Source organism: Phocoena phocoena, chromosome 3, assembly GCF_963924675.1.
Source record: "Phocoena phocoena chromosome 3, mPhoPho1.1, whole genome shotgun sequence".
NCBI lineage: Eukaryota > Metazoa > Chordata > Mammalia > Artiodactyla > Phocoenidae > Phocoena > Phocoena phocoena.
In genome coordinates this window covers 83,453,306-83,480,525 of record NC_089221.1, presented here as the reverse complement: position 1 = coordinate 83,480,525, position 27,220 = coordinate 83,453,306, and the positions used below count along the sequence as shown (strand labels likewise).

The 27,220-nt window shown below is 35.7% G+C and overlaps 1 protein-coding gene across 1 annotated transcript in view; it reads left to right on the top strand.

Moving 5' to 3' along the window:
• The window catches only part of SLCO6A1 (solute carrier organic anion transporter family member 6A1), a 105,279-nt gene that overhangs the window by 11,236 nt on the left and 66,823 nt on the right, over window positions 1-27,220 (top strand). Inside the window, exons 2-6 of the mRNA XM_065873675.1 lie at window positions 731-991; window positions 5,208-5,393; window positions 7,280-7,376; window positions 14,097-14,218; window positions 15,065-15,177. Coding sequence (XP_065729747.1) covers window positions 731-991; window positions 5,208-5,393; window positions 7,280-7,376; window positions 14,097-14,218; window positions 15,065-15,177 — 779 coding nt within the window. The remainder of the gene's footprint in view (window positions 1-730; window positions 992-5,207; window positions 5,394-7,279; window positions 7,377-14,096; window positions 14,219-15,064; window positions 15,178-27,220) is intronic.

The window sequence follows — 27,220 nt, the reverse complement described above, 5'->3', positions numbered from 1 at the left end:
TGGGAGATAAGCAAATATTCATTAGATTGTTATTTATTCATTTTTTAATAATTGAAACATAATACATTAAAATAAAGATCAGTACTGAGATGATTAAAAAGAGCATATTCTTCAGTATATTACTCATAAATATAGTTTAAAAATAGTTACAGGGCTTCCCTGGTGGCGCAGTGGTTGAGGGTCCGCCTGCCGATGCAGGGGACACGGGTTCATGCCCCAGTCCGGGAAGATCCCACATGCCGCGAAGCAGCTGGGCCTGTGAGCCATGGCCGCTGAGCCTGCGCATCCGGAGCCTGTGCTCCGCAACGGGAGAGGCCACAACAGTGAGAGACCCGCGTACCGCAAAATAAAGATCGATATCCTTAAGTCACCCCAAAAATCCCTTTCCCAGTTGTATGTTATCACACCACATGTATATTTGATGTTGTTTAACCAAACAAAATTGATTGTAAACGTAAAACTTATAATAAAACCTCACTTGTTAAAAAAAAAAAAAAAATAGTCACAAAAATTCAATTAGCAAATATTTCATAGAGGTTAAGACCTATTAGTGTTTTAGAAAAGGAACTATTATGTATTTATAGATCTTAAACATTCAGAGTAATGTAAAATAAACTTAAGTCATTGCAAATTGTTTTGTTTTTCAGTGATTATAATGATGATCTATTTTGTCTTTATAAAGATAATTTAATGCATATTATTGCTTTCTTTTTTTCTTTTTACATTTTAGGTATTGTGTTTGGTCTTGTAGATCTGAGCACTGACAATTTTCAGAAGGAGAATCATCTGAAAACCGCTGAGAATTTAGTGCTGTCATTGACCTATGATATTTCATCTTGCCTGGTAGTAGTGTTTATAGCATATTATGGAGGGAAAGGAAACATACTAGGATGGATTACAGTTTCCTCCTTTTTAGTAGGATCTGGATCACTTTTATTTGCTTTTCCATACTTTACTGGTGGAAATTATAAAATGACGGTAGAAACTGAAGGTAAGATTTTAAAAGATACTATCATACATCAAATCATTATTCATTTAAGCCATTGGCTCTAGGAACTTAAAATAGACTGTGATATTTATGTGTATGTACATTCATTCATCTGTATCTACTTATATGATCAAGTTTATTAAGCTAACTAATGGTAACTCCCTGGTAACATGTATGTCATTCTCCCATCTTCTCATGATCATATACCCTTTCATCTAAGAGATGGGCCTAGTAAGATGAAAGAATATTTTGGATGATATTTGGGATAATTATTTTGTGAAATTGGTTTTCTTTTATCAATTTTCATATATATTATAAATCTTTTGACTTATGTCTTCCACAGTATACTTAAATTGATCCCTTTATTTTGACCTCAGCACACATATACACAAGTACAAAGGCAAAGATAACCAAACTTACACAGACACACACAAAAAGTCAGAACTTTTCTAACTACTTCTGCCATTTCAAAATGGGTGCTGCCCTTTGACACAGGACTTCGAATCTGGAAAGATTGGAGGCTTCTTTGCTTTCTTCATTGTTTTTTTTTGATTTATTCTACAATTTTTTGCTACTCCCAGTAGATAAAAAGGCTATTTGAAGTCCATAGCACTATTTCTGACACTTCTGTGTCAGGGACTTTCTTGTTATGCATAGGCTTATAAAAGTGTTGGAATGCATTTAACAGTTTTGGAAACTTTAAACTGGGCTTTAGCAAGAAATGATGGAAAAGGCATGAGGATGTCTCTATATGTGTGTATGTGTGTATATACATTTTTATGATGTTTAAAAGTGTGATGTGTGTTTATGCTGTGTGTTTACAATGTAAATAAAAAGTTCATATTAAATATAATTTATACAAGATATTTAGCTATATATACTATGTAATTCATATTATAAATAATATACTGATATGTATATGATATATATCATAATTTATGAAATCTATAATATTCACATATATTTATTATATTTGTAGACTATATGTAGAATAAATACATTTATTAATTTATAGAATATATTTGTAATATATTTATTATATTTGTATAATGGACAGCTAATTGAATTAGAAGATGACTTATGGGAAGAAAGGAGTGGATAACACTTTACTCCTATTCTTCCCTTAACCCTTTTCTGGTGAGAAAGGGTGAAAAGTTAGGAAGCACTGCTTGAGACATTAAAAATGCTGCTTGATGAGTACTCAGGAGTAATGAGAGTAGAAATAGTACAGTCTTTCTTCCTTTGTGTTTTCTTTATAGTATCTAGATTCTAGATATTTTATTTTCTGCTTGTGATTAGGAACGTGTAATTTATCTAACAACAACCATTCAGTGTATTTACTGGGTAACTCTCTGCTTGTTGTTAGAGAAGCAGAAATAGAGTAAATAAATGGTCTTTGCAGGTAGAAGTGCTTATTTCATACACACATCTATGCAGATATTTCACTCATTTTATTGAAAAGTTTAGTTCTTACATAACTAATTTTCTACTCTATGTACATACTTCAGTTTATGTATGTATATATTTTTAATTTCTGTATTTTCTTCTTTCATCCTTTTTTGGGGGGGGTCCTTCTCTTATTCTTTTCTGAATATCTCTCCTATTCTATTCTCTATTTTCCCCAGTTACCTGCCATACCCATCTTCCTGTATGACTGGCCTGAACCTTGGAGCAGTCCATTTATCACCACCTTACACTCCCTTTCTCTGCCCCCTCTACCCCATCTCAGTTTTCTATACTAATGACAAATTGGTCTTCAGTTCCTATGTGTCAACTAACATGTAGAAATCATAGTAAACCAAATCCTTGAGAAGTTAAAACTGATTTTCTCCTCTAGTTCATGCAAACAGTTGTATCACACTCTGATCTTTAGTTTCTAGATCTCTGCATATAATTGAACACCCAACATATCCATGGTTGCGGTGCACTGTCACGTTACTAAGAACTTACTAAATATCTGTTATCTCACTGTCTGATTATATCCACTAATTCTTCTAACTCACTCATATAACAGAAACATCAGTTCTTTCCTTTCATTGGAACCTTTAGTGTATTGACATCTACTTTCTCCCTTTATCAGATTCTCCTTGTTGTTACTTTCTTTCATTTGTAGCTTATTTTATGTTCCTTAATATGACATGTTAGAATATTTCAGACATACTCTAATCATTATACTAAGCTCTCTGTCCCACTGTCCTTTTTTGTTCCTGGTCTGGAAAACTTTTGATCCAACCATATACCTTTCTTTTATATCTATATCTGGGCTGCTGATGAGTGTTTTAGAGAAAAATCACACAAGAGGACAGCTTAGTCCCACAATGAATTTGTTACTTTCAACCTCAGTTATACTTTCAAATGGATCCATTCCCCTGATTTTTTTTTCAGTTCCCTTCTATAATTCACAACAAAGATTTTTGATTTTCCTCATGTCTTAGTTAGTTTGGGCTGCTATAACAAAAATATCATAGACTGGTTGGTTTAAAAAACAGAAATTTATTTCTCACTGCTCTGAAGGCTGAGAGTCCAAGATCCAAGTGCCCTTCTTCACTTTAAAAAATCCCTTGTTTGGACTATAATTTCAAGAAGGGCACTAAAAGATTAGTTTTATCCTACTGGTAGAAGACATTTGTTTTCAAATGTTGGGCAGCAGGAATCTCAGAACCATGATCCTTAGGAGAAGGGAAACAAGATGAATGTTTTTTTTTCTAGAAGGAGACAAGAGTAGTAGATTAGGGACATACTTGATTATCAGGAGGGTGAAGGACCTACCTGAGTTTAATAATCATGCATTCAAAGTGAGATTTGCATCGTTGTGTGTTTCCCTCCAGCCTCATTCAACTTTGGAAGTGTAGGTGTAGGTAGGGAGAAGAGTTTAATTTGATCAGGGCTGAAGTTTTACTAAGGGATTGCATGATATGAAAGAGAACAAAGGATTTAAAAGTGTTAAGATGATAATGAGAGAAGTAAGGAGATGAAGGGGACATTGAGATCGTGAAAAGGAGCAGGATCAATGGATTGATTATAGATCTTGGTGAGTTTTAAGGATTGTAGCAGCTGGGTTGCTAGAAGGAGTGATCTGGAAAAATAGAGAGAGTTTGACTGTAGGATGCTTACAATTAAGGAAGGCTTGTAGTTATTTTTCCAAAAGTTTAAAATGAGTAGCTAGGGTTAGTGGAATACAAGTAGATGAACGGAGAGGAGTTTAAGGAACTAAGAAGCTAGGGTGTTGGAAATATCAGATTGATACTGATATCACCACAAGTTAACATGTCTATGTAAAATTGAATCAGTATTTTGGATCCCAATTCTAGAGACCTCCTTCCATTTGACGTGGGATCAAGTTTCATTCTCTGTGGATACTGAACCACCTGAAAATTTCCATTTGTGTACTATTTTGCAGTCTATACTATTACCAGTTTTCCACTAATATTTTAAGAGCATTTGTTAAATTCCAATCAAAATAGACACGGTCAGAATGATCTAATTAGCATTACCTGGATCTACCAATCTAATGACAAATGTAATTCCAACAAACATTTATTTACTATTGATTTACAACCATGTGAATTTGAAAAGCATAAGAAATACACTGTCACCTAAAGGAGTTTAAAATCTAGTACATTACCATATAATGAGCAACAGAGAGAAAATTTTATTGTATAATGCCTTGTCTTTATGCACCTGTATTCTAGAAGTTAGTGGGTCTAAAATGGGAAACTATTTAGTAACACGAAGTTAATGTGAAGATTGCTGAAGAAGTGGATCTAGAACTAAACTCAGAAGGTAATCTTTAGTAATTCAGATAATTTAGGACATTAGAAATACTTTTACCCTGGGGTCAAAACTCAGGGGTACCAGATGCCAAATTTAAGAGGAATATGTGTGTATGTGTGTGTATATACATATATGTATGTATATACTTATGCACACATAAGTATATATATACATATAATTATGCATACACATTTATATTGAGTTTATAATATGTGCATATTTTCCAGTATTCCCACAAATTTTCTTTTATCGTTGCTTTTTTTCTGAGAACATGACGATTGATTATAGAACTACTACATTCAATATACATGAGTGTTAACTAAAATAAAAGCATAATGGTGGAAATAGCTTATAAAAGGTAAAACATTTCATAGAAGATACTGCGTATTTGTTGTATGTTTAACTTTTGACTCATTTAACAAAAATATAATTATCTTTTCAAAAGATACTTGCCAAGAAATGAAGATGGTCAAGGCTTGCAAGAAAGCTTCATTATCATTCCAATCAAAATATATGACGTTCTTCATCCTTGGGCAGAGTGTGCAGGGAATAGCAGCTATACCTCTTTATGTCCTTGGAATAACCTTTATTTATAACAGCGTTGCCACACACTCAGCTGGTATTTATCTAGGCAAGTTATTTCCCCTTCTAATATGATTTTTATATATTTTCATCCTATCAACCTATTTAGGCTGCAGTTCATTTCACTGGGAAAAAAATCTCAAATTACCAGATTAAATTGCTCAAGTAGTTGTATGTTTTAACTTTAAGGATACAGTGGGGTATCACTTCTCGGCCTTTTGGCTAATATCAAGGATATAGTGGGATGTTGCTGCCATAATGTCCATAAAGGAATAGAAACATTGTTTATGCTTGCTTAGAGCAAGATTCAGTGTGGTGCTGAAATAATCATTACTAAGCTCTTTACGTACATTAACACAATCGTTTTGGGGAGCTTTGATTTTTTTTTTTTTTTTTTTTGCGGTATGTGGGCCTCTCACTGCTGTGGCCTCTCCCATTGCGGAGCACAGGTTCCGGACACGCAGGCTCAGCGGCCATGGCTCACGGGCCCAGCCGCTCAGCGGCATGTGGGATCCTCCTGGACCAGGACACGAAACCGTGTCCCCTGCATCGGCAGGCGGACTCTCAATCACTGTGCCACCAGGGAAGCCCAGCTTTGATATTTTGAAGTTAATGAAAACATAATCTCATTCATCCTATCAAGGAGAGGAGTGATGTGCTATTTAATTAGCTACAGTGTAGTATCCTCTATTTATAATATTTCATGCTAGTGTACAGCACAATAAGTAGCCCTGGGGTACAGTAATCTGTACCTCTTTATATTGTAATAGCTTCTGGTCCTGGTAGATCATCTACTTATACAGGGTTATCTAACTATCATTTTTGGAAAAAAATTTAAAGTTGTTTTTACATACTTATTGTGAAGGTGACTTAACAGAAAATAACATTTTTCACCAAAATAATAATTTTTCCACCAGAGGTAAGGAAAGTCATATCAATGAACTAAAATAGATAATATTCATATTTATGTTTGTTTTTAGAAAAAAAATTGTAGCCATTCATTACCGTTGGCTGATGGTGGCAACAAATCTGTTTGTTTTACTTTTGATTCTACTGAATAGCAGTTAAAACACATGTATACACTACAGAGAGTAGCTTACTTTATTGCTACCTCCTGCCACCCTGGCAGCTAAAGTGAAGGATGCAAAGGTGATGTTTATGTTAAAGTATCATCTTGCTTTAGTACCACAAATTAAATTGAAATAAGACCCGTTGAATTTGTATTAAATATATGTATATTTATTTATATTACATTAATATATAGATTAAATAAGGTACAGTGAATTACAAAATTATCTGAGTTTTTCTAATATGTGCATTGAATAATATGTATGATGATAAATTTTATGTGTCACCTTGGCTAGGTTATGGCAACCAGTTGTTTGGTCAAACACCAGTCTAGATGTTTCTGTGATAATTTTTAGATGTGACTGATATTTACAATCAGTAGACTTTGAGTCAAGCAGATTACCCTTCATAATATGCGTGAGCCTCTTCTAATCAGTTAAAGCCTTTTAGAACAGACTGAGGTTTCCCAAAGAAGAAGCAATTCTGTCTCCAGACTACAGTGTAGAAACTCTGCCTGAGTTTTCCCATGCTGCTGGCATGCCCTGTAGATTTAATTATGGACTCAAGACTATAACATTAACTCTTACGTGGATTTCCAGCCTGCCAGCCTGCCCTACAAATTTGGATTTGCCAGCCCTACAATTTCATGAACCACTTCCTTAAAGTCTCTGCCTCGCTCTCTGACTCTCTGTCTCTCTGTTTCTGTCTCTCTGTTTCTCCCTCAATATCCTATTGGTTCTGTTTCTTTGGAGACTAATAGAATATTCCATGAAGCTTTCAGAAGTAATTCATTGCAGTGAGATAATTTTTATCTTTTTACAACAAAATTGGGTTATGTAGTTTGATGTTCAGTTATCCATTTTATAGGCCTTGTGGAAGCTGCAGGAATACTCGGATATGCTTTGGGGTATGCAATAGGAGCACCCTTGATTAAGGCCTCTGTGAACAGTACTTTTGAGACAAGGTAGGCTGGGGTTTTTTTTTCTCTTTATTTTCTGTTTTACATTGTATAAAATATTTATTGGATAGATACTGTAGCTTATAAATATATAATTTGTAATTACTGTTTTAAAAATATGTAAATGTGACTGATATGCACATATGTATATATATAAATATATCTAAAATACACATTTTATCTTTGCTGTTTGAAACATAATTCAAAAAACAACTTATAATGACAACCATACTACTATTTCCACATATAGTTTTTTTAATTGAGGTATAAAACACATAGTGTAAAATTTACCATCCTAACCATTTTTAAGTGTATAATATAGTAATGTTAACTATATGCATATTGTTGTGTAACGTATCTCTAGAATTTTTTTGTTTTGCAAAACTGAAACTCTATATCCATTATACAACAACTTGCCATTTCCCCCTTACCCCCAAGCCCTGGCAGTGATTCTTCTACTTTTTGTTTCTAAGAGTTTGACTGTTTTAGACACCTCATATAAGTGGAATCATGAAGTAATTGTCTTTTTATGACTGGCTTATTTCACTTAGCATAATGTCTTCAACGCTCATCCATGTTGTAACATATAACAGTATTTTCTTCTGTTTTAAGGCTAAGTAATATTTCACTGTATGTATAAACCACATTTTCTTTAGCTATTCATCTGTCAGTTGACCTTTAGGTTACTTCAACCTCCTCTTGGCTATTGTGAATAATGCTACAATTAACATAGGTGTGCAAATATCTCTTTGAGACTCTATTTTCAATATTTTTGGAATATATACCCAGAATTGTTAGATGGTATGGTATTTCTGTTTTTAATTTTTTTGAGGAACTTCCACATTGTTTTTTTTTTTTTTTTTAACAGCCATCCTAATAGGTATGTATGAGGTGATATCTCATTGTGGTTTTGATTTTCATTTCCCTGATGATTAGTGATGTTGAGCATCCTATCACATACTTGTGGGCCATTCATATATCTTCTTTGAAGAAATATCTATTCAAGTCCATTGCATATTTTTCAGGTATGTTTTTTTTTTTTTTTTTGTGGTACATGGGCCTCCCACTGTTGTGGCCTCTCCCGTTGCGGAGCACAGGCTCCGGACGCGCAGGCTCAGCAGCCATGGCTCACAGGCCCAGCCACTCCACGGCATGTGGGATCTTCCCAGACCGGGGCACGAACCCGTGTCCCCTGCATCGGCAGGCAGACCCATTGCATATTTTTAAAATCAGATTTTTGTTTGTGTTGAGTTGAGGCAGTTCTTTCTATATTCTGGATATTAGCCCTACTCCAGATACATGGTTTGCCAATATTTTCTCCCATTCTATAGTTTTTCTGTTCACTCTGTTGATTGTTTCCTTTGCTGTGCAGTTTTTAAGTTTGACGTAGTCCCATTTCTCTAATTTTTTTTGTTGCCTGTGCTTTTGGTGTCATATCAAAAAATAATTGCCAAATCCAATGTCTTGGAGCTTTCTTTGTATGTTGTTTTCTGGGAGCTTTATTGTTGCAGGTTTTATGTTTAGATCTTTAATCCATTTTGAGTTATCTTTGCATATATTATAAGGAAAGGGTCCAACTTCATCCTTTTGCACATGAATATCCAGTTTTTCCAGCACCATTTATTGAAAAGATTATCCTTTCCCTGTTGTGTATTCTTTTCATCCTTGTAAAAGATTATTTGTCCATATTTATGAGAATATATTTCTGGGATCTTTATTCTCTTCCATTGTTCTATATATCTGTCTTTATATCAGTACCATACTGTTCTGATCACTATAGCTTTGTAATATATTTTGAAACCAGGAAGTGTGAAGCCTCTGTCTTTATTTTTCTTTCTTGGGATTGTTTTGACTATTTGGGATCTTTTGAAATTCCATATGAAATTTTAGGATTTTTTTTCTATTTCTGCAAAAAATTCTGTTGAGGTTTTGATAGGGATTGCATTGAATCTGTAGACCACTTTGGGTATTAAGGGCATTTTAACAATATTGAGTCTTCAAATCCATGAACATGTATGTCTTTCCATTTATTTGTATCTTCTTTAATTCCTTCAGCAATGTTTTGAAGTTTTCAGTGTACAAGTCTTTGCCTTGCATGCTGCTCATTGTTAGTGTATAGAAACACACTTGATTTTTGTGTTGACTTTGTATCCTGCAACTTTGCTGAATTCATTTATTAGTTCTAATAGTTTTTTTCTTTGGAGTCTTTAGCATTTTCTAAATAGAAGATCATGTCATCTGCAAACAGAGGTAATTTTACCTCTTCCTTTCCAATATGGATGCCTTTTATTTCTTTCTCTTGCCTGATTGTTCTGGCTAGAATATCCAGTACTATGTTGAATAGAAGTGTTAAAAATAGGTAGGTGTCTTTGCCTTGTTCCAGATATTAGAGGGAGAGCTTTCAGTTTTTCACCATTGAGTGCAGTGTTAGCAGTGGGCTTTTCATATATGGCTGTTATTATGTTGGGTAATTTCCTTCTATTATCAGTTTGTTGAGTGTTTTTACAATGAAAGGGTGCTAAATTCTGTTGAATGCTTTTTCTGCATCGAGATGATCATGCGCTTTTGTCCTTCATTCTGTTAATGGGGTAAATCACATTAACTGATTTTCATATGTTGAACCATTCTTGTATTCCAGAATAAATCTCACTTGGTTATGATGTATGATTCTCTTAATATGTTGTTGAATTTGGTTTGCTAGTATTTTGTTGTTGACTTTTGCATCATTATTCATCAGGGATATTAGTGTGTAGTTTCCTTGTAGTACTTTGTCTGATTTTGTTTTCAGGGTAATGCTGACCTCATGGAATGAGTTTGGAAGTATTCTTACCTCTTAATTTTTTTGGGAAAGTTTGAGAAGGATTGGTATTACTTCTTCTTTAAGTGTTTGGTGGTACTCTCCAGTGAAGCCATTTGGTCCTGGGATTTTCTTTGTTGGGAGGTTTTCTTTTTTTTTTTGCGGTACGTGGGCCTCTCACTGTTGTGGCCTCTCCCATTGAGGAGTACAGGCTCTGGACGCACAGGCTCAGCGGCCATGGCTCACGGGCCCAGCCGCTCTGCGGCATATGGGATCTTCCTGGACCAGGGAACAAACCCGTGTCCCCTGCATCGGCAGGCAGACTCTCAACCACTGCGCCACCAGGGAAGCCCTGTTGGGAGGTTTTTGATTACTGATTTGCTCTCCTTATTGGTTCTGTGTCTGTTTAGATATTTTATTTTTTCATGATTCAGTCTTCATAGGTTATATGTCTCTAGAAATTTTTCCATTTTTTCTAGGTTATCCAACTTGTTGGCATAAAATTGTTCATAGTAGTTTCTTATGATCCTTTCTTATTTCTGTGACATCAGTTGTAATATCTTCTCTTTCATTTCTGATTTTTGTTATTTGAGTCTTTTTCTTGGTCTAAAGGTTTGTCAATTTTGTTGATTTTTTAAAAAAAATCAACTCTTAATTTAATTGATTTTCCCTATTGTTTTTCCATTCTATGTTTCATTTATTTCTTCTCTAGTCTTTACTATTTCCTTCTTTTTGCTATATAAATATGTATTTTTAAAAATTAATTAATTTATTTATTTTTGGCTGTGTTGGGTCTTCGTTGCTGCATGCAGGCTTTCTCTAGTTGCAGCGAGCGGGGGCTACTCTTTGTTGTGGTGCGCAAGCTTCTCATTGCACTGGCTTCTCTTGTTGCAGAGCACAGGCTCTAGGTAGCTGTGGCTCACGAGCTCTAGAGCGCAGGGTCAGTAGTTGTGGCACACGGGCTTAGTTGCACCAAGGCATGTGGGATCTTCCCGGACCAGGGCTTGAACCTGTATCCCCTGCATTGGTGGGTGGATTCTTAAATACTGTGCTACCAGGGAAGTCCCTAAATATGTATTTTTAAAGTTATATTTAATTATGTATTGGGAAGTGGTACTATAAGTGACTTATTGCCTTTTTTAGTTCTCTCATTAAGATGACGGAGTTAATGAAGGAGATAAAAATCTACCACTACAAGAAAACAGAAAGGTCCACCCTCCATTTCTGAAACTCTGGTTTTATATACACGTAGAACTAATTAAAACTGAGGTACAGAAGCCAACTAGCTCCTCTTATTTATTGCCAACTTGCCAACTATTTCCATAGTTATTTATTGCTACAGATCGTATGTGGAAGCTCTCCTCCTAGCTCCCCTGCCAGCTCATCTGGGTTCTTACTTAGCCATAGTGAAGTTTTGGTAGCTGGAAGGGGCAGGGTGGGTGGGCAGATAAAGTATCAGAGAATATGTGTTGGATGTATTTTTTTTGACTCTCTAAATTCACTTCCACCTTTCTAAAACCTTCTCTAGTCTCTTTTCTTCCCCAGCAGGCTATATTGAAAGCCTCAACATAATCCCTTGAACTCTGGATTTCAGTTGGATTTGGCCAATGAGAGGCACTGGCAAATGAGAGGGCAGGAGCAAATTAAGGCTAGAGTATTATCCTTCCAGTTTCTGCAGGGGTTGTATCCAGATTGGCTGTATTCCTATTCTGAAGATGACGCCTCCTTTGAGGCTTCCTTTTCCATTTATTAAGCACTGTTCCACTTGACATTAAGGCTTGTCATAACAGTTTGCTACTGTACTGCTGACCCCATAATTTTGTGCTGTACCCTGTTCATTTCCCTAAACTCCGCCCACATCACTGGAAATAGTCTTCTTGTCCCTCTCTCTTCAAATTATCTCAGATGAGTATACCATCTGTTTCCTATCAGTATCCTGACTGATACTAAAAATAGTATCAGGAGTAGCTTTAGGATTCCAGAACTAGGTTGCATATTTGTATGCACAGATAACCTCCTTGCTGGGAGTAAATTGAAGATAGTTACTAAAATGATCATAGGTTGTAGGATGGGATTAAGTTCAGGGAGGGCAAGACTAGGAAATTAAATAGTTGTAGCATTTAATCACTGGAGGGACAGAAGTTATTTTAAGAGTTCTGGGTCATACGGCTTCTTTTAACAATACTAGAAAATATTCCCAGGGAAAAGGAAACATTTAATTGTGTGAATATTAAGTTCTCTCATTGAGATGAGAAAGGGGATGGCCACTATATTACAACTCCACTCAACAGTGGCCTTGAAATCAGGAGATCAATCTAGTGAGTAGAACTTCAGGCTGGTTGTCCACTTAGCATAGAAGGAGGGATGGCCTGAGGTATAAATTTATACTAATTTATGGTTGTGTAGCCAAGGACTTAGAAAAAGATTTAAAAAAAAAAAAGGTAACCAGGAGGATATGTGGATGAAACTCTTAGAACTGGCACATGAAAAGGGTATGTACTTTGGAAGAGGCTCTTTAATCAGCTGGACAAGATGTCCCATCCTGTTAATGTTAGCCAGCCTCTCTCTTTTCTTTTCTAACCACCCTAATTCTTCCTCAATAAGCTCATGTGAAAAGTGGCCATGGTGACAGTAATGGTGAGTTTGCATGAGTGCAGTAACATGGACTTCTTCACACTAAGGACAATCTCTCAACAAGAATATTTACTAGGATATGAGTATTCCTACTGCTGAGTATCCAATTCGTCAGTAGTAGAGGTCAACCCTGAGTTCCCGATATGACACATTCATTGGGAGACAAGCTGTCATCAGGTTGATTACTTTGTTATTAGGTTGGCCCTCTTTTAACATAGAGATTTGTCTTTATAGGGAAAGATACTTATTCTAGGCAGGAATTTTTCTTCTGTACTGTCTTAGTCCATTTGGGCAGCTGTAACAGAAATATTATACACTGGGCTTACAAAAACAGAAATTTACTTCTTGCAGTTCTGTGTGCTGGGAAGTCCAAGATCAAGGTGCTGGCAAATTCAGTGTCTGGTGAGATCTCGCTTCCTGGTGTCCTTGCTTCTCCCTGTGTCCTTACATGGATGAAGGGGCAAAAAGTCTATCTGGGGTCATTAATCACATTCATGCAGACTCTACCCTCATGACCTAATCACCTCCTAAAGGCCCCACTTGCTAATACCATTACATTGATACAAAATAATGTCACAGCTGAGAAAATCCCCCACAAAATTATGGCCTGAGCATTACTGGAGACAAAGGATGTTGAAACTGCAAAAGAACTGTGAGTAAAAAAGGAAAAATCAACAAATCCCAGCAGAGGATCCTTCACATTTCCATCTCACCCTGCCCACTGCAAGGCTTTGTAGTTTGCAAAGGCCAACCAAGAAAAACCACAGGGAAGAAAGAAGACAAAGTTCTATCAAAGCATGATTAGGTATGATCACTAGAAGGGTAATACACACTCAATCTGAGAGTTCAGAGAAGGGACTATAAGAAAAATATTACCAAGTATATGTGATTTAAAGGGTCACGTACCCAGATACAGTGTTAGTTGTGCAACTTAAAGGGCCAGGCTTATCCTAAAGAATTGGGCACATGATTTAAAGGGGCAGGAATGATTTCAAAAAAGAGAAGAGATTTAGAGTGATGTCTTCTAAATGCATAGCTTCTGTTGGAGAAACAAGTTTAAAAGGAACAGAGAATTACTCTTCGCCACCTGTGTGGACAGGGGAAAAGTGGGGAAAGGAAAAAATTTAGTATCCTGCAGGACAAAAGAGAACCACGTAATTGGAGAACTCACAACCACTCAATTTCAGCAAAACAATAACAAATTAACAGAAAATTCTCTTTCTTGCTCTGTTTAATCATGGCTTTGTTTGTATTAAAATATACAAAGTTGAAAATTTTCATTTTCTCTATTAAAGTGTTGAAGACAGTGATGATAATGAACGCTGGCAGCAGAGTTGGTGGATTCATTTTGTTATTATTGCAGTTATTGCATGGTCTACATTAATACCATTTTCATGCTTTCCACACGGTATTCGAGGTGACTATAAAAATATAATTCATTAAATTAAAGGACAGTATATTCTTCATCCCTACCAATTCTCAGAATATGGCTGAACTGCATTTCTTTCTGTGTACATTTCGTTCTGTCATGGACATACAGTGACATGTGCTAGTATTATTTGAACAAATAAAGCCGCATGTAGCCAAGTATTATTTATGTACCAGACTTTCATTAGTGCATATTCTTGCTTCTTGTCATTCCTCTTTAAAAATGCTTTATATCTAAAATTCAGAAGTTTTCTTAAAGAAAGAAGCATATTTAAACCTATTTACCTATCATGATTTAAGTCATGTATTACCCCATAGAATTGTTGTAAGATAGAGTAATAACTATTAAAATTCTTTTGGAAACACTAAAATATACATGTAACGTTAGAGAAATCGAATACTCTCCTAGTGGTAGTACATTTCATTGGCACAAAATATTTTTAGTAATATCAAAGTTTGTGCTTTTATATTTTACGTCTGTGCTGTCAAATACTGTAGTCACCATATGTGGCTATTTAAGTTTTAAATTAAATTAAAAATCCATTTACTCAGTAGTAGGAGCTACATTTCAAGTATTTAACAGCCACGGTACAGCTAATGGCTACAGTGCTGGAGAGTACAGATATGGGAAATTTTCCTTATCACAGAATTTTCTTTAGGACAGCACTGTTTTAGAAGAATGTGCCTTTTAGCTAGATTGACTTTAGCATGTTCAAAAACAGCTCACTTGCCATTTCAAGACAAACTGGGTGTATTGGGATGTGTATGTATGTTTATAATATGTGTTTTAGTTATTTGAACATGTCATAAGATTCTTTTACTTGTTAACATATAGGCACAGTGAGGAGAAAAGCCGGAGAACGTAAACAGCCTCATTTGTTGGACAGAGATCAAACAAAAGATCAGGAGTTTGGAGCTAGTATCAAGGATTTATTTGCTACTTTTGGGGTAAAGTAAAATTTTACATAAACAAGCAAATTAAATTGACATGTACAATTCTTTTGTAGTGGATTTAAGACAATAACTATAAAGTATTCAGTTTAAATCTGAGTGGAACTTTTGAAGTCTTAATTAACCTACTCATTTTATAGGTAATGGAAAATAGAACCCATTTCACCTAACTGGCATCACCAAGAACTTGATTAGTGTCAAAGACTGGTACCAAGTATTTTTCTTTCTTCTATTGCTTTTAATTTGACTTTTATATTATATTGAGTTTATTTTCTCCCTGCATAAATAAATAAGCCATTTAATAAGATGACAAAGGGGGCTTCCCTGGTGGTGCAGTGGTTAAGAATCCTCCTGCCAATGCAGAGGACATGGGTTCGATCCCTGGTCTGGGAAGATCCTACATGCCGTGGGGCAACTAAGCCCATGCACCACAACTGCTGAGCCTGCACTTTAGAGCCTGCGAGCCACAACTACTGAAGCCCTTGGGCTTAGAGCCTGTGCTCTGCAACAAGAGAAAGCCACTGCAATGAGAAGCCTGTGCACCGCAATGAAGACCCAACACAGCCAAAAATAAATAAATTAAATAAATAAATTTAAAAAAACCGACAGAGGTATTAACATTATCTTTTTACTATATTTAAATAACTTAGAAAAGAACTTTAGAAGTTAACAAATCTTCTCACAAACATCTTTTTTTTTTTTTCATTTAGAAATGTTTATCTTTATTTCAGAATGACCTATAGGAAGGACCTTACCCAGATAAAGGTCCTGTCAGCCCTTCTCACAGGTTATGACTGAGTTTTGCTTCTATGGACCCACCAGTCAAAGCAGCAAAACTAATGAACATCTTATTTTATGGAAAATAATCTCATCTCAGTATCAAATGGAGAAGAACTCTTCGTTTTCTGGGTGAGAAACACAGCCTACAGTACAGACATAGTGGGGTTAAAAAAAACCAACTTCTAGTGATTCTTTATTCAATTTGGTTTTTCTTTTCCTATTCATAACTTCATCCTTTATGTTGTCTGAAGAACTGTGTTTCTCACAGGTAGGTTTTATCAAGTCATTTTCCACAGTACTTGGCAGGTGAATTTCACACTCTTTCACTGGGACTTTGAAGACCCTTCACAATACCATCAACTGAATTTTCCTACCTCATCTCAGAAATTTATCCCTATCTCCCCCACTTGCTCTTCCCTGGACATATTGGGTACTTTTATTATTCTCTACCTTTGTAGATGTAAATCTCTCTACTTCAAATGTTCTCTCTCTTCTCCATTTGAGAAAAGCTCTTTGTCAAATCTTACCTTACATTCCTAGGCAAAATGAGTTTCTCTCTCCTTAATGCTTTCATAGATGTTTGTTCAAAATATCATATCATATAAATGTATATATTGGATGTGTACAGATAGTACTTTTTATTATAATAGTTTAATTTTTCTTAAAATGAATAGATTTGTTGTATAAAATCAGAAATTTTGTTTACTTGTTTTCATTCAAACACAAAAGTGTTTATTTTTTATCAAATCATGAACTCTTCCCAGTAATGGATTATATTTCATTCAGATTTTTATTTAATTTTTACAAAATATTTCGTGTGTATATTTTAACAGTACTGAAATAAGTTGGGTATAACTTTTTCACATTGTTAAAAATTAAAATACAGTTGTTAAAATATACTTTTCAGAAAATTTAAACATGATTTTTTTTTTAAATTATTGCCAGGCAAGAAACAAAAACAAGCCAATTCCAATATTTCTTTCTTGGAAATAGAGTGCTTTGATTGCTAGTGTTAGGATACAAAATAATATAATGTCCAGTTAACAGTCTTAGACTTCTAACACCTGTCTGGGTGGGTAACTAGAAGATATCTTAATCTTTTTAAAAGTTTATTAGAAAGGACTTCCAGAATGTCAGAGTAAGGAGCTTAGAAATTCTTAAGCTCCAAAAAGCAGTAATTGAAACTGGCAAAATTTTCAACAACCATTTCAAAACTCTGGAAATTAGGATTACACTTTGAAAAATCACTGACTTATCAAAGATTTTTCTACTTACCCTAATTCTGAAAGCACAGTTACAGAGCAGGTTCTGTACATGTCGTTGGCTTGTAAACTTAGTTTCTGATAGGTGCCTGTTCTAGGAAGAAGGAAGGTTACACAAACGGTAAATCACCTTGTGATATTCCTAACATACTGCCACAAAGTGGCCAAGAGCAAAACAGTAGTCAAAATGAAGTTTCCTTGCTTTGAGCCCACCTGGACTTTATATAAACAATAATTTGAGGAATTCTCATTTTCATTTATCAAGTACAAATTGGTGTGTAATTTAAATGGAATAACTTGTTACTCTTTTAAAAAGTGAAACTATTTTTTTGTTACGACCTGATAGAACCATACCCATTTAATTTTTAAATGATTACAAGTTAACCGTTGTTGAAGCCCACCATTTAAAATGATTCTTAAATAGTTTTGGGGACGTTTATGTGCCTTAGTTTCTCTTCTATAAAATAATGATAATAGTAGTGCATATCTTATATACATACTTAGAATTAAACGTATTAATAGATGTAAGGTGCTTAGAACAGTGCCTGGCGCATAGTAGTACAATATAACGGATTGTTATTTTAGTTTTTCTTATTCATCTCTTTTTAATTGTGTAGTGTCACTGTGTTTGGTATTTGTATGGTCAGGCCACTCAAGGTGGCTGTTCTCTGGCTCTCTGTACGTTCCTCTGCTCCATCAGTGCCTGCTTCACCTAAACCCTACTCACCTGACTGACCTTTCTACACACTTGCCCCAGGCCCAGCTAGTGATTATTCTTATCAAAGGGGCGGTGAGGGGTGTGCCGCTCTGCTAGTTTCCATGGTAACCTGGTGAGCCAACCTGACTCCCCCTATAACTGGCAGTCCCCGCCCCTCCTCCCCACCCCCGCACCCCCAGCAAAGCCTGCTGCCATGTCTTGTCTGCTGGTCTGCTGCACACAATGAGATGTCGCTCCAGGACCTTGCCTCAGACATGTGAGCTCCCCCATCCATTAAACCATTGATGTCTCTGTCACTGACTCCAGGCTCTTTCTTCAGTTTTAAAGCTGGGCAGGCACTGGCCTTATAGGCTTGTGGGGTGCAGCCCAACAGTATTAAAGATAAGCTAGTAACTAATACCCATGTCTTTATGGAACTTACGGGTCTCAGATTTTTTTTTTATTTTTTTTTATTTTTGTGGTACGCGGGCCTCTCACTGCTGCGGGCTCTCCCGGACGCGCAGGCTCACGGGCCCAGCCGCTCCGCGGCATGTGGGATCCTCCCGGACCGGGGCACAAACCTGTGTCCCCTGCATCGGCAGGCAGACTCTCAACCACTGCGCCACCAGGGAAGCCCGGGTCTCAGATTTAAAACAAACAAACAAACAAACAAAAAAACCCCCCACAGATTAAAAACAACTGATTAACAACTGAGTAGAGAAAATTGTGTGAAACCTGTTTTAGATGAGGGGTAAAGAAGGCTTCACTGAACAGGGAGCATTTAAATGGAGGAACCTAAAGCATGAGAAGGAATTAACCATGTGAAGAATGGTCGTTAAGAAAATTCCAAGCACAAGGTACACATGTGGAAAGACCTTGAGGAAGCAAAGATTTGGGTATGTTCAATTTAGAGAAGACCTCTGTGTTGGAGCATAGTTACTTGGTTGGGAGAGTGATAGAATGATAGGTTGGAGAGACATTCAGACTCATGTTTTTGTGGGACAGGGTAAAAAATTTAGATTTTATTTTTAATGCAGTAGGAAGTCACTAGTTTATTTTAAGTAGGGGAATAATATGAACATAATATAAATTTTGTTTTAGGAACTTTTAAACTTTGTGTAATAAATGGATTAGAGTGGATTAAGAATTGAAAAGTCAGTACAATTTGAGTGTTGTTTCAGGAAGTTTTCCGTATGTGCCATAAAAAGTTGAATTTTTTATTCAGTTGTAGCATATGAGGACTCAATTTCAGGAGCCAATTAAAGAATCACTTGGCCTTCATAAAGTTCAGGGCTACTGATAATAATTTATGTAGGAAGAAAAAAGTAGACGTTCTAGGAAGCAACATGATCTGAGCTTCTGGAGCCATTACAAAGAAAGAAAAATAAAAAGCCTAAAATATGGGGAAGCAAATGTTCTAAAATCCAGGCACCTTACAGACATGTAATGTTAAGATTCAATAGAAAAGCCCATACATCTAGGCTCTTGCCTTTAACATTATAGGAGGCTTGAGTTTCAGAAAGAAAACAGAGATAACGGGCCTCCAAGATTTTAAAAATTTGCAGTGTTTGCTTTCTTTCATAGTTTAGCACCTGCCAAAGATGAGTTTCTTAGTAGAGCATATCTTTTAAGCCATGTTGGTAAAATTAAAGTAGAGCGTGTCTTCCCTGATGATAAAGGGTTAGCCAGTGTTCTCTGGTGGGTTGGTGTTTACTTGTGAGTCAGTCAAGCAATGAAGATTATAAAGGAATTCAAGTAAGCAAGAGCGGATTTGTGCAGTGGGTAATGGTTATAATCTCTCCTCAGGTAAGGGCTAGAGATTCTATGACTTTCTGGTAACGAGTAGAAGGTAGAACTAACTGTGAGTTTATGCTTCTCTGTGGTAGATCTAATAGGCAGAGAGATTTTCCTTGTTAGGGTCTGTTACTTTCACCTAAGCCCAAAAGTCAGGTTGCACACTAGAGACTGACCACCAGAGAGTAGCATCCTATTTTCTTTGGTGAAAAGCCTTAAGAGAGAGCCAGCTGTAGCCTTCTCTTTGTGTCCCACATATGTATTCAAGAGTTAACAAGGCTAATGGTGAATCAGGTCTCCCCTTATCCATAGGTTCTGATCTGTTAGCAGGCCTACCTACTAGTGGGACCACCCAGTGGAGACAGTATATAGCATTTACTGCTGTTGAGACCTTATATAGATACAAGTACTTCTTTGATTCTGAGATACACTTTTTCCCCTTGACATTTTAACATCTTTGAAATTGGGTAGGATCTTAAACTGATGGAATCTTGAAATAGCTGTAAGTCAGAATGTAATTGTGACATAGTAGATGTTGCCTGATATAGCAAACTTGGTCATGACTATTCATATTATTATTACTTTGAGTTATATACATTAGTGGTGCTGTCCATATTGAAAGAAACTGCTCTTTAACTCTTCAAAAAGCTAATGCAATATTTAAGCATTGAATTGTAAAGTTAATATATATGTAGAAAGACAGAAACAGCAACAGGATATAATTTTTGATATTAGTAAAGCAAATACTTGCTGTTGTAGAAATGATCACTAGTTCACATTTTCTTGCAAAGAAATAGTCAAGTGTTTTATGGGACTAAAGTAAAGAATTCCCACAAGTAGAGATAGCTTTATTGTTCTTTTATTGAGATAATCTGCAAAAGGATTGCCTCCCACATGCCAAGTTGTATAGCTGAGTCAGGAAGACTTGGCATTATTTGTAAATGACCTGGATGATAATGGGTTAATATCTAAAATATATAAATACCTCAGAAAACTCAGAAAAGTTGACATTTTATCTTCTTAATAGATATAATGTATTTCAAAAGCTGGTGAGACTGAAATCTGAGTAACGTAGGACTTTCCGTAAGGAATTGTACCATAATGTGAGTGGTAGTGATTTTTTTTACTTAGAAGTACATAAAATAATGGTGTCTCTTAACAGTAGATGGCGTTGGCATTTTAGATTCAATGAAATATGGTATTTCAACCTTTCTGAGCCTCACTTTCTTCAGCCAAGAAATTGGTACAATAATGGTACCTTCCTCATAGGAATGTAAAGTGTACAGATCAGTGCATAGCCCATAGTAAAATCTCAATAAGTGCATAGATGATATGAATTGAGATATTGAGATATTTCTGATTTTAGATTAAGGAAGGAAAATGCACAAAAAAATTAGGGGAAAACGTCATGACAAGATTTTCCTTTATCTTGCTAAGAGGTGTGGGTTATCAACTATAAAATAAGAAGATTAAAAAGATTGGTGTGAGGAACTTCATTTACTAAAGACCTATTGTCTTTCTCCTCTATTAATCCTGTAGTTCAGTACCTCCTGGTTCATGACACTTAGTTGGTATTGTTTGCCTGAAGTTCAGTGACTGTTTAGAGGCTCCTGATATAAGGACTAATGAAAAATCATTCCAGCAAACAGATCATTCCAACCAGTAAAATGTATCACCGTCATTATAAGACTTACTAAAGTTGGTTGAAATACACACTTCCTGATTTTCTACACATAGTTTTTTTTTTTTTAAAGTCTTCTTGTCATGAGTTTTTAATAAAGGGAGCCAGAGAAATGGGTATTTTTAAATGGCTCCCTACTATTACTGTATTTCTTGCTTGGCGTGATATATTTTAGAAAATTCAACAAGTAAGGAAAGAAAAGAGTTTTATTAAAATGTCAGTAAAGATAATTTTTATAGCTTATTATTTTTAGTGAAATGTAGTTGATTTACAATATTATATGGTTTCAAGTGTACAACATAGTGATCTAATACTTTTATAGATTATATGTCATTTGAAGTTATCATAAAATATTGGCTATATTTCCTGTGCTATATAATATATTCTTGTAACTTATTTATTGTATACATAGTAGTTTGTACCCCTTTATTTGCTACCCCCTCCTGCACCTCCCCCTTTCTCCTCCCCGCTGGTAATCACTAGTTTGTTCTATCTGTAAGCCTGTTTCTGTTATGTTATATTCATTTGTTTGTTTTAGTTTTTATATTGCGTATGTAAGTGATACCATACAGTGTTTGTCCTTCTCTGTCTGACTTATTTTACTAAGCATAATATCCCCCATGCCCATCCATGTTGTTGCAGAAGGCAAAACTTTGTTCATTTTTATGGCTGAGTAATATTCCATTCTAAGTATATATACCACATCTTCTTTATCCATTCACCTGTTGATGGACACTTAGGTTGCCTCCATATCTTGGCTACTGTAAATAATGCTGTGATGAACATTGAGGTGCATTATCATTCTGAATTAGTGTTTTTGGATTTTTTTGGATATATACCCAGGAGTAGAATTGCTGGATCATATGGTAGTTTTATTTCTAGTTTTTTGAGGAACCTCCATACTGTTTTCCATAGTGCCTGCACCAATTTACATTCCTAATAACAGTGTACTAGGGTTCCCTTTTCTACCCATCCTTGCCAACATTGATTATCTGTGGTCTTTTTGTTAATAGCCTTTCTGTGGTGTGGTTTTGATTTGCATTTCACTGATGATTAGCAATGTTGAGCATCTTTTCATGTACCAATTGGCCATCTGTGTGTCGTCTTTGGAGAAATGTTTATTCAGGTCTTCTGCCCAATTTTTAATTGGGTTATTTGGGGTTTTTTTAATATTGAGTTTTCTGAGGTATTTATATAGCTTGGATATTAACCCCTTATCATCCAGATCATTTGCAGATATTTTCTCCCATTCAGTAGGTTGTCTCTTCATTTTGTCCATGGTTTTCTTTTCTGTGCAAAAGCTTTTAAATTTAATTAGATACCATTTGTTTATTTTTACTTTTGTTTCCTTTGCTTTAGGAGGCAGATCGAAAAAATATTACTGCAATTTATGTCAGAGTGTTTTTTCTCATGATTGCTTTAGCTATTCAGGGTCTTTTGTGGTTTTATATAAATTTTAGGATTATTTGTTCTAGTTCTATGAAAAATGTCCTGGGTATTTTTGTAGGGATTGCCTTAAATTCTGTAGATTGCTTTGGGTAGTATGGACATTTTAACAATATCAATTCTTCCAATCCATGAACATAGGATATCTTTCCATTTTTTTGCATCGTTTTCAATTTTCTTCATCAATTAATCTTATATCCTGTAACTTTACTGAATGCATTTATTAGAACTAACAGTTTTGTGATGAAGACTTTAGGGTTTTATATATGTAGCATCATGTCATCTGAAAATAGGGACAGTTTTATTTCTTCCCTTCTGATTTGGATGCCTTTTATTTCTTTTTCTTGTCTGACTGCTGTGGCTAGGATTTCCAAGTCTGTGATAAATGGAAGTGGAGAGACTGAGCATCCTTGTCTTTTTCTTGACTTTGGAAGAAAAGCTTTCAGCTTTTCATCGAGTATGATGTTAGCTGTGGGTTTGTCCTAAGTGGCCTTTATTATGTTGAGATAAGTTCCCTCTATACCCACCTTGATGAAACTTTCTCATGAATGGATGTTGAATTTTGTTAAATGATTTTTCTGCATCTATTGAAATGATCACACAATTTTTATGCTGTTTTGCTAATGTGATATATCACATTGATTGATTAGTGGACATTGAACCATTCTTGCATCCCTAGAATAAATCTCACTTGATCATGGTGTATGATCCTTTTTATATAGTGTTGAATTCAATTTGCTAATATTTTGTTGAGGATTTTTGCATCTGTATTCATCAGATATTTTGGCCTGTAATTTTCTTTTTTTGTGTGTCTTTATCTGGTTTTTGTATGAGGGTAGTGGTGGCCTTGTCGAATGAATTTGGGAGTGTTCCCTCCTTAAATTTTTTGAAATAGTTTGAGAAGGATAAGTATTATATCTTCTTTATATGTTCGGTAGAATTCCCCTGTGAAGCCATCTGGTCCTAGACTTGTTTGCTGGGAGTTTTTTTTCTTACAAATTCAATTTCACTACTAGTAATCAGTTTGTTCAGATTGTCTGTTTCTTTTTGATTCAGTTTTGAAAATTGTATGTTTCTAGAAATTTATCCATTTCTTCTAGGCTGTCAAATTTGTTGTATTCCCTTATGATTTTTTGTATCTCTGTGATATTGGTTATAATTTTTCCTCCTTCATATCTTATTTTGTTTATTTAGATCCTCTCTCTTTTTTCCTTAATGAGCCTGGCTTAAGGCTTATCAATTTTGTTTTTCTTTTCAAAAAAAACAAAACAAAACAGCTCTTGGTTTTGTTGATCTTTTCTATTATTTATTGCTTTCTATTTTATTTATTTCCTCTCTGGTCGTTATTATTTCCTTCCTTCTGCTGACTTTAGGCTTTGTTTGCTCTTCTAATTCCTTTAGGTGGTAGTTTAGGTTGTTTGTTGTCGAGATTTTTCTTGTTTCTTCAGGTAGGACTGTATTGCTATAAACTTCCCTCTTAGAACTGCTTTTGTCACATCCCACAGATTTTGGAAATTTGTCTTTTTATTTTCATTTTTCTCAAGGTATTTTCTGATTTCCTCTTGGATTTCTTCATTGGCCCATTGGTTTTGTAGTAGTATTTTGTTGTCTGCACAAGTTTATGTTTTTTCCTGTAATTGTTTTCTAGTTTCATACCACTGTGGTTAGAAAAAATGCTCAATATAATTTCTGTCCTCTTAAACTTGTTGAGACTTGCTTTGTAGTGTACATCTGATCTGACCTGGAGAACAGTCCATTTGCACTTGAAAAGAATGTGTATCTGCTGTTTTGGGATGGAATGTCCTATGGATGTCTATTAAGCCAACTGGACTAATGTGTCATGTAAGACCACCATTTCATATTGATTTTATGTGTGGATGATGTGTCCATTGATGTAAGTGGAGTATTAATGTCCCCTACTATTATTGTATTATTTTTAATTTCTCCCTTTACATCTGTTAGTGTTTGCTTTGTATATTTAGGTGCTCGTCTATTACGTGCATATATGTTAATGAATGTTACATCCTCTTCTTATATTGATCCCTTTGTCATTATATAATGACCTTCTTTGTCTTTTATTATGGACTTTTTTTTTTTTTTTTTGCGGTACGTGGGTCTCTCACTGCTGTGGCCTCTCCCGTTGTGGAGCACAGGCTCTGGATGCGCAGGCTCAGCGGCCATGGCTCACGGGCCCAGCCACTCCACGGCATGTGGGATCTTCCCGGACTGGGGCACGAGCCCATGTCCCCTGCATCGGCAGGTGGACTCTCAACCACTGCGCCACCAGGGAAGCCCTGGACTTTGTTTTAACATCTTTTTGTCTGATATGAGTATTGTAATCCCAGCTTTCTTTTCATTTCCATTTGCATGAACTATCTTTTTCCATCCCCTCACGTTCAGTCCATGTGTGTCTTTAGGTCTGAAGTGAGTTTCTTCTAAGCAGTATATAGATGGATCTTGTTTTTTCTATCCAATCAGGTAACCTTTATCTTTTGATTGGAGCATTTTCCCAATGACATTTAAAGTGATTATTGATAGGTATGTACTCATTGCCATTTCATTACTTGTTCTGGTTGTTTTTATAATTCTTCTCTGTTCTTCTTATCTTAGTTTTCTCCCTTGTGGTTTTATGATTTTCTTTAGCAGTATACTTGTATTTCTTCCTCTGTAGTTTTTGTGCACCTGTTGTAGGTTTTTGATTTGTGGTTACATATGTGTTGACCTATAACACTATCTACTTGTATTAAGCTGTTCTCCGTTTACATTCAAACACATTCTAAAAGATCTACATTTTTACTCCCCCATCCATGTTTTGTGTTGTTGATGTCATATTTACATTTCCATATTTATCCCTTAACTCTTTATTGTATTATAGTTGATTTTACAGTTTTTGCCTTTTAATCTTTATACTAGCTTATTTAAGTGGTTGATCCATAGCCTTTACTATATATTTGCCTTTCCTGGTGGGATTTTTCCTTTTTCATAAATTCTTACTTATTGTTATAATCTTTTCTTTTCCACTTAGAGAATACCCTTTAACACTTTGTTTAGGGTCAGTTTAGTATTCATGATTTCTTTTTGTTTTTTTCTGTCTAAAAAGTTCTTTAACTCTCCCCAAATCTGAATGATAACCCTGCTGGGTAGAGTATCCTAGGTTGTAGGTTTTTCCCTTTTAGAAGTTTAAATATATCATGCCACTCCCTTATGGCCTGCAAAGTTTCTACAGAAAAATCACTGATAGATCTGTGGGGGTTCCCTTGTACGTGACTCTTTATTTTTCTCTTGCTGGTCTTTAGAATTGTCTCTTTATCTTTAACTTTTGCCATTTTAATTATTGTATGTCTTGGTGTAGATATCTTTGGGTTCATCTCTTTTGAGGCTCTCTGTGTTTCCTGTACCTGGATATCTGTTTCCTTCTTCAGGTTCAGGATGTTTCCAGCCATAATTTCATCAAATACATTTTCAACCCCTTTCTCTCTCTCTTCTCGTTCTAGGACTCCTATAATGCAAATGATAGTATGCTTGATGAAATCTCAGAGGTCCCTTAAACTGTCCTCATTTTTAAAATTTGTTTTTCTTTTTACTCTTCTGATTGGGTGATTTCCATCATTCTATCTTGTAGATCATTTATGCATTCTTTTGTATCCCCTAGTCTGCTGTTAACTCCTTGTAGTGTGTTTTTCATTTCTGTTCTCATATTCAGCTCTGACTGATTCTTTTTATACTTTCAATTTCCTTGTCAAAATTCTCACTGTGTTCATCTGTTCTTTTCACAAGTTCGGTTAGCATTCTTATTACTAATGCTTTGAAATCTTTATCTGGTAAATTATTTATTTCTGTTTCATTAATTATTTTTTCAGAGTTTTTTCTTGTTATTTCATTTGAAACAAATTCTTTTGTCTTCTCATTTTGTTTAACTTTCTCTTGAATGTCTATGAAATTAGGTAAAACAGTTAACTCTCCCAGTCTTGAAAGGGTGTCCTTGTGTGGGAGCATCCCTGTTCAGTCTGTGTGTTCCCAGTGCCTTTGGGGGGAGAGCTGGATCTAAAGTGTGCATGGGTCATGTATTCCGCCAGGGTGCATCACCTTGGTGGGAGGTGGGGCTGGAGGTAGCATGGCTAGAGCCAGTCAGGGGTGAGCCAGGGCTTCTCCTATGCTCAGTGGCCATCCTCACCCTATCTGGGATGAGGTTGGGTCCTGAGGTGCTGGAGGAGAAGCCCTGAGAATTGGGTCTGAGCTGGTTCTGTTCCCTGCAGGTGTGTGCTCTCCCCCTTCCCTGCAATGGCACCTTCACCCTAGAGGGTAGTGCTGAAGCAAGAGGGGCCAGAGAAGGTGCCCATTGTGGGACAGGGCATGTGCTAAGGTGGTCTCTGCACATCA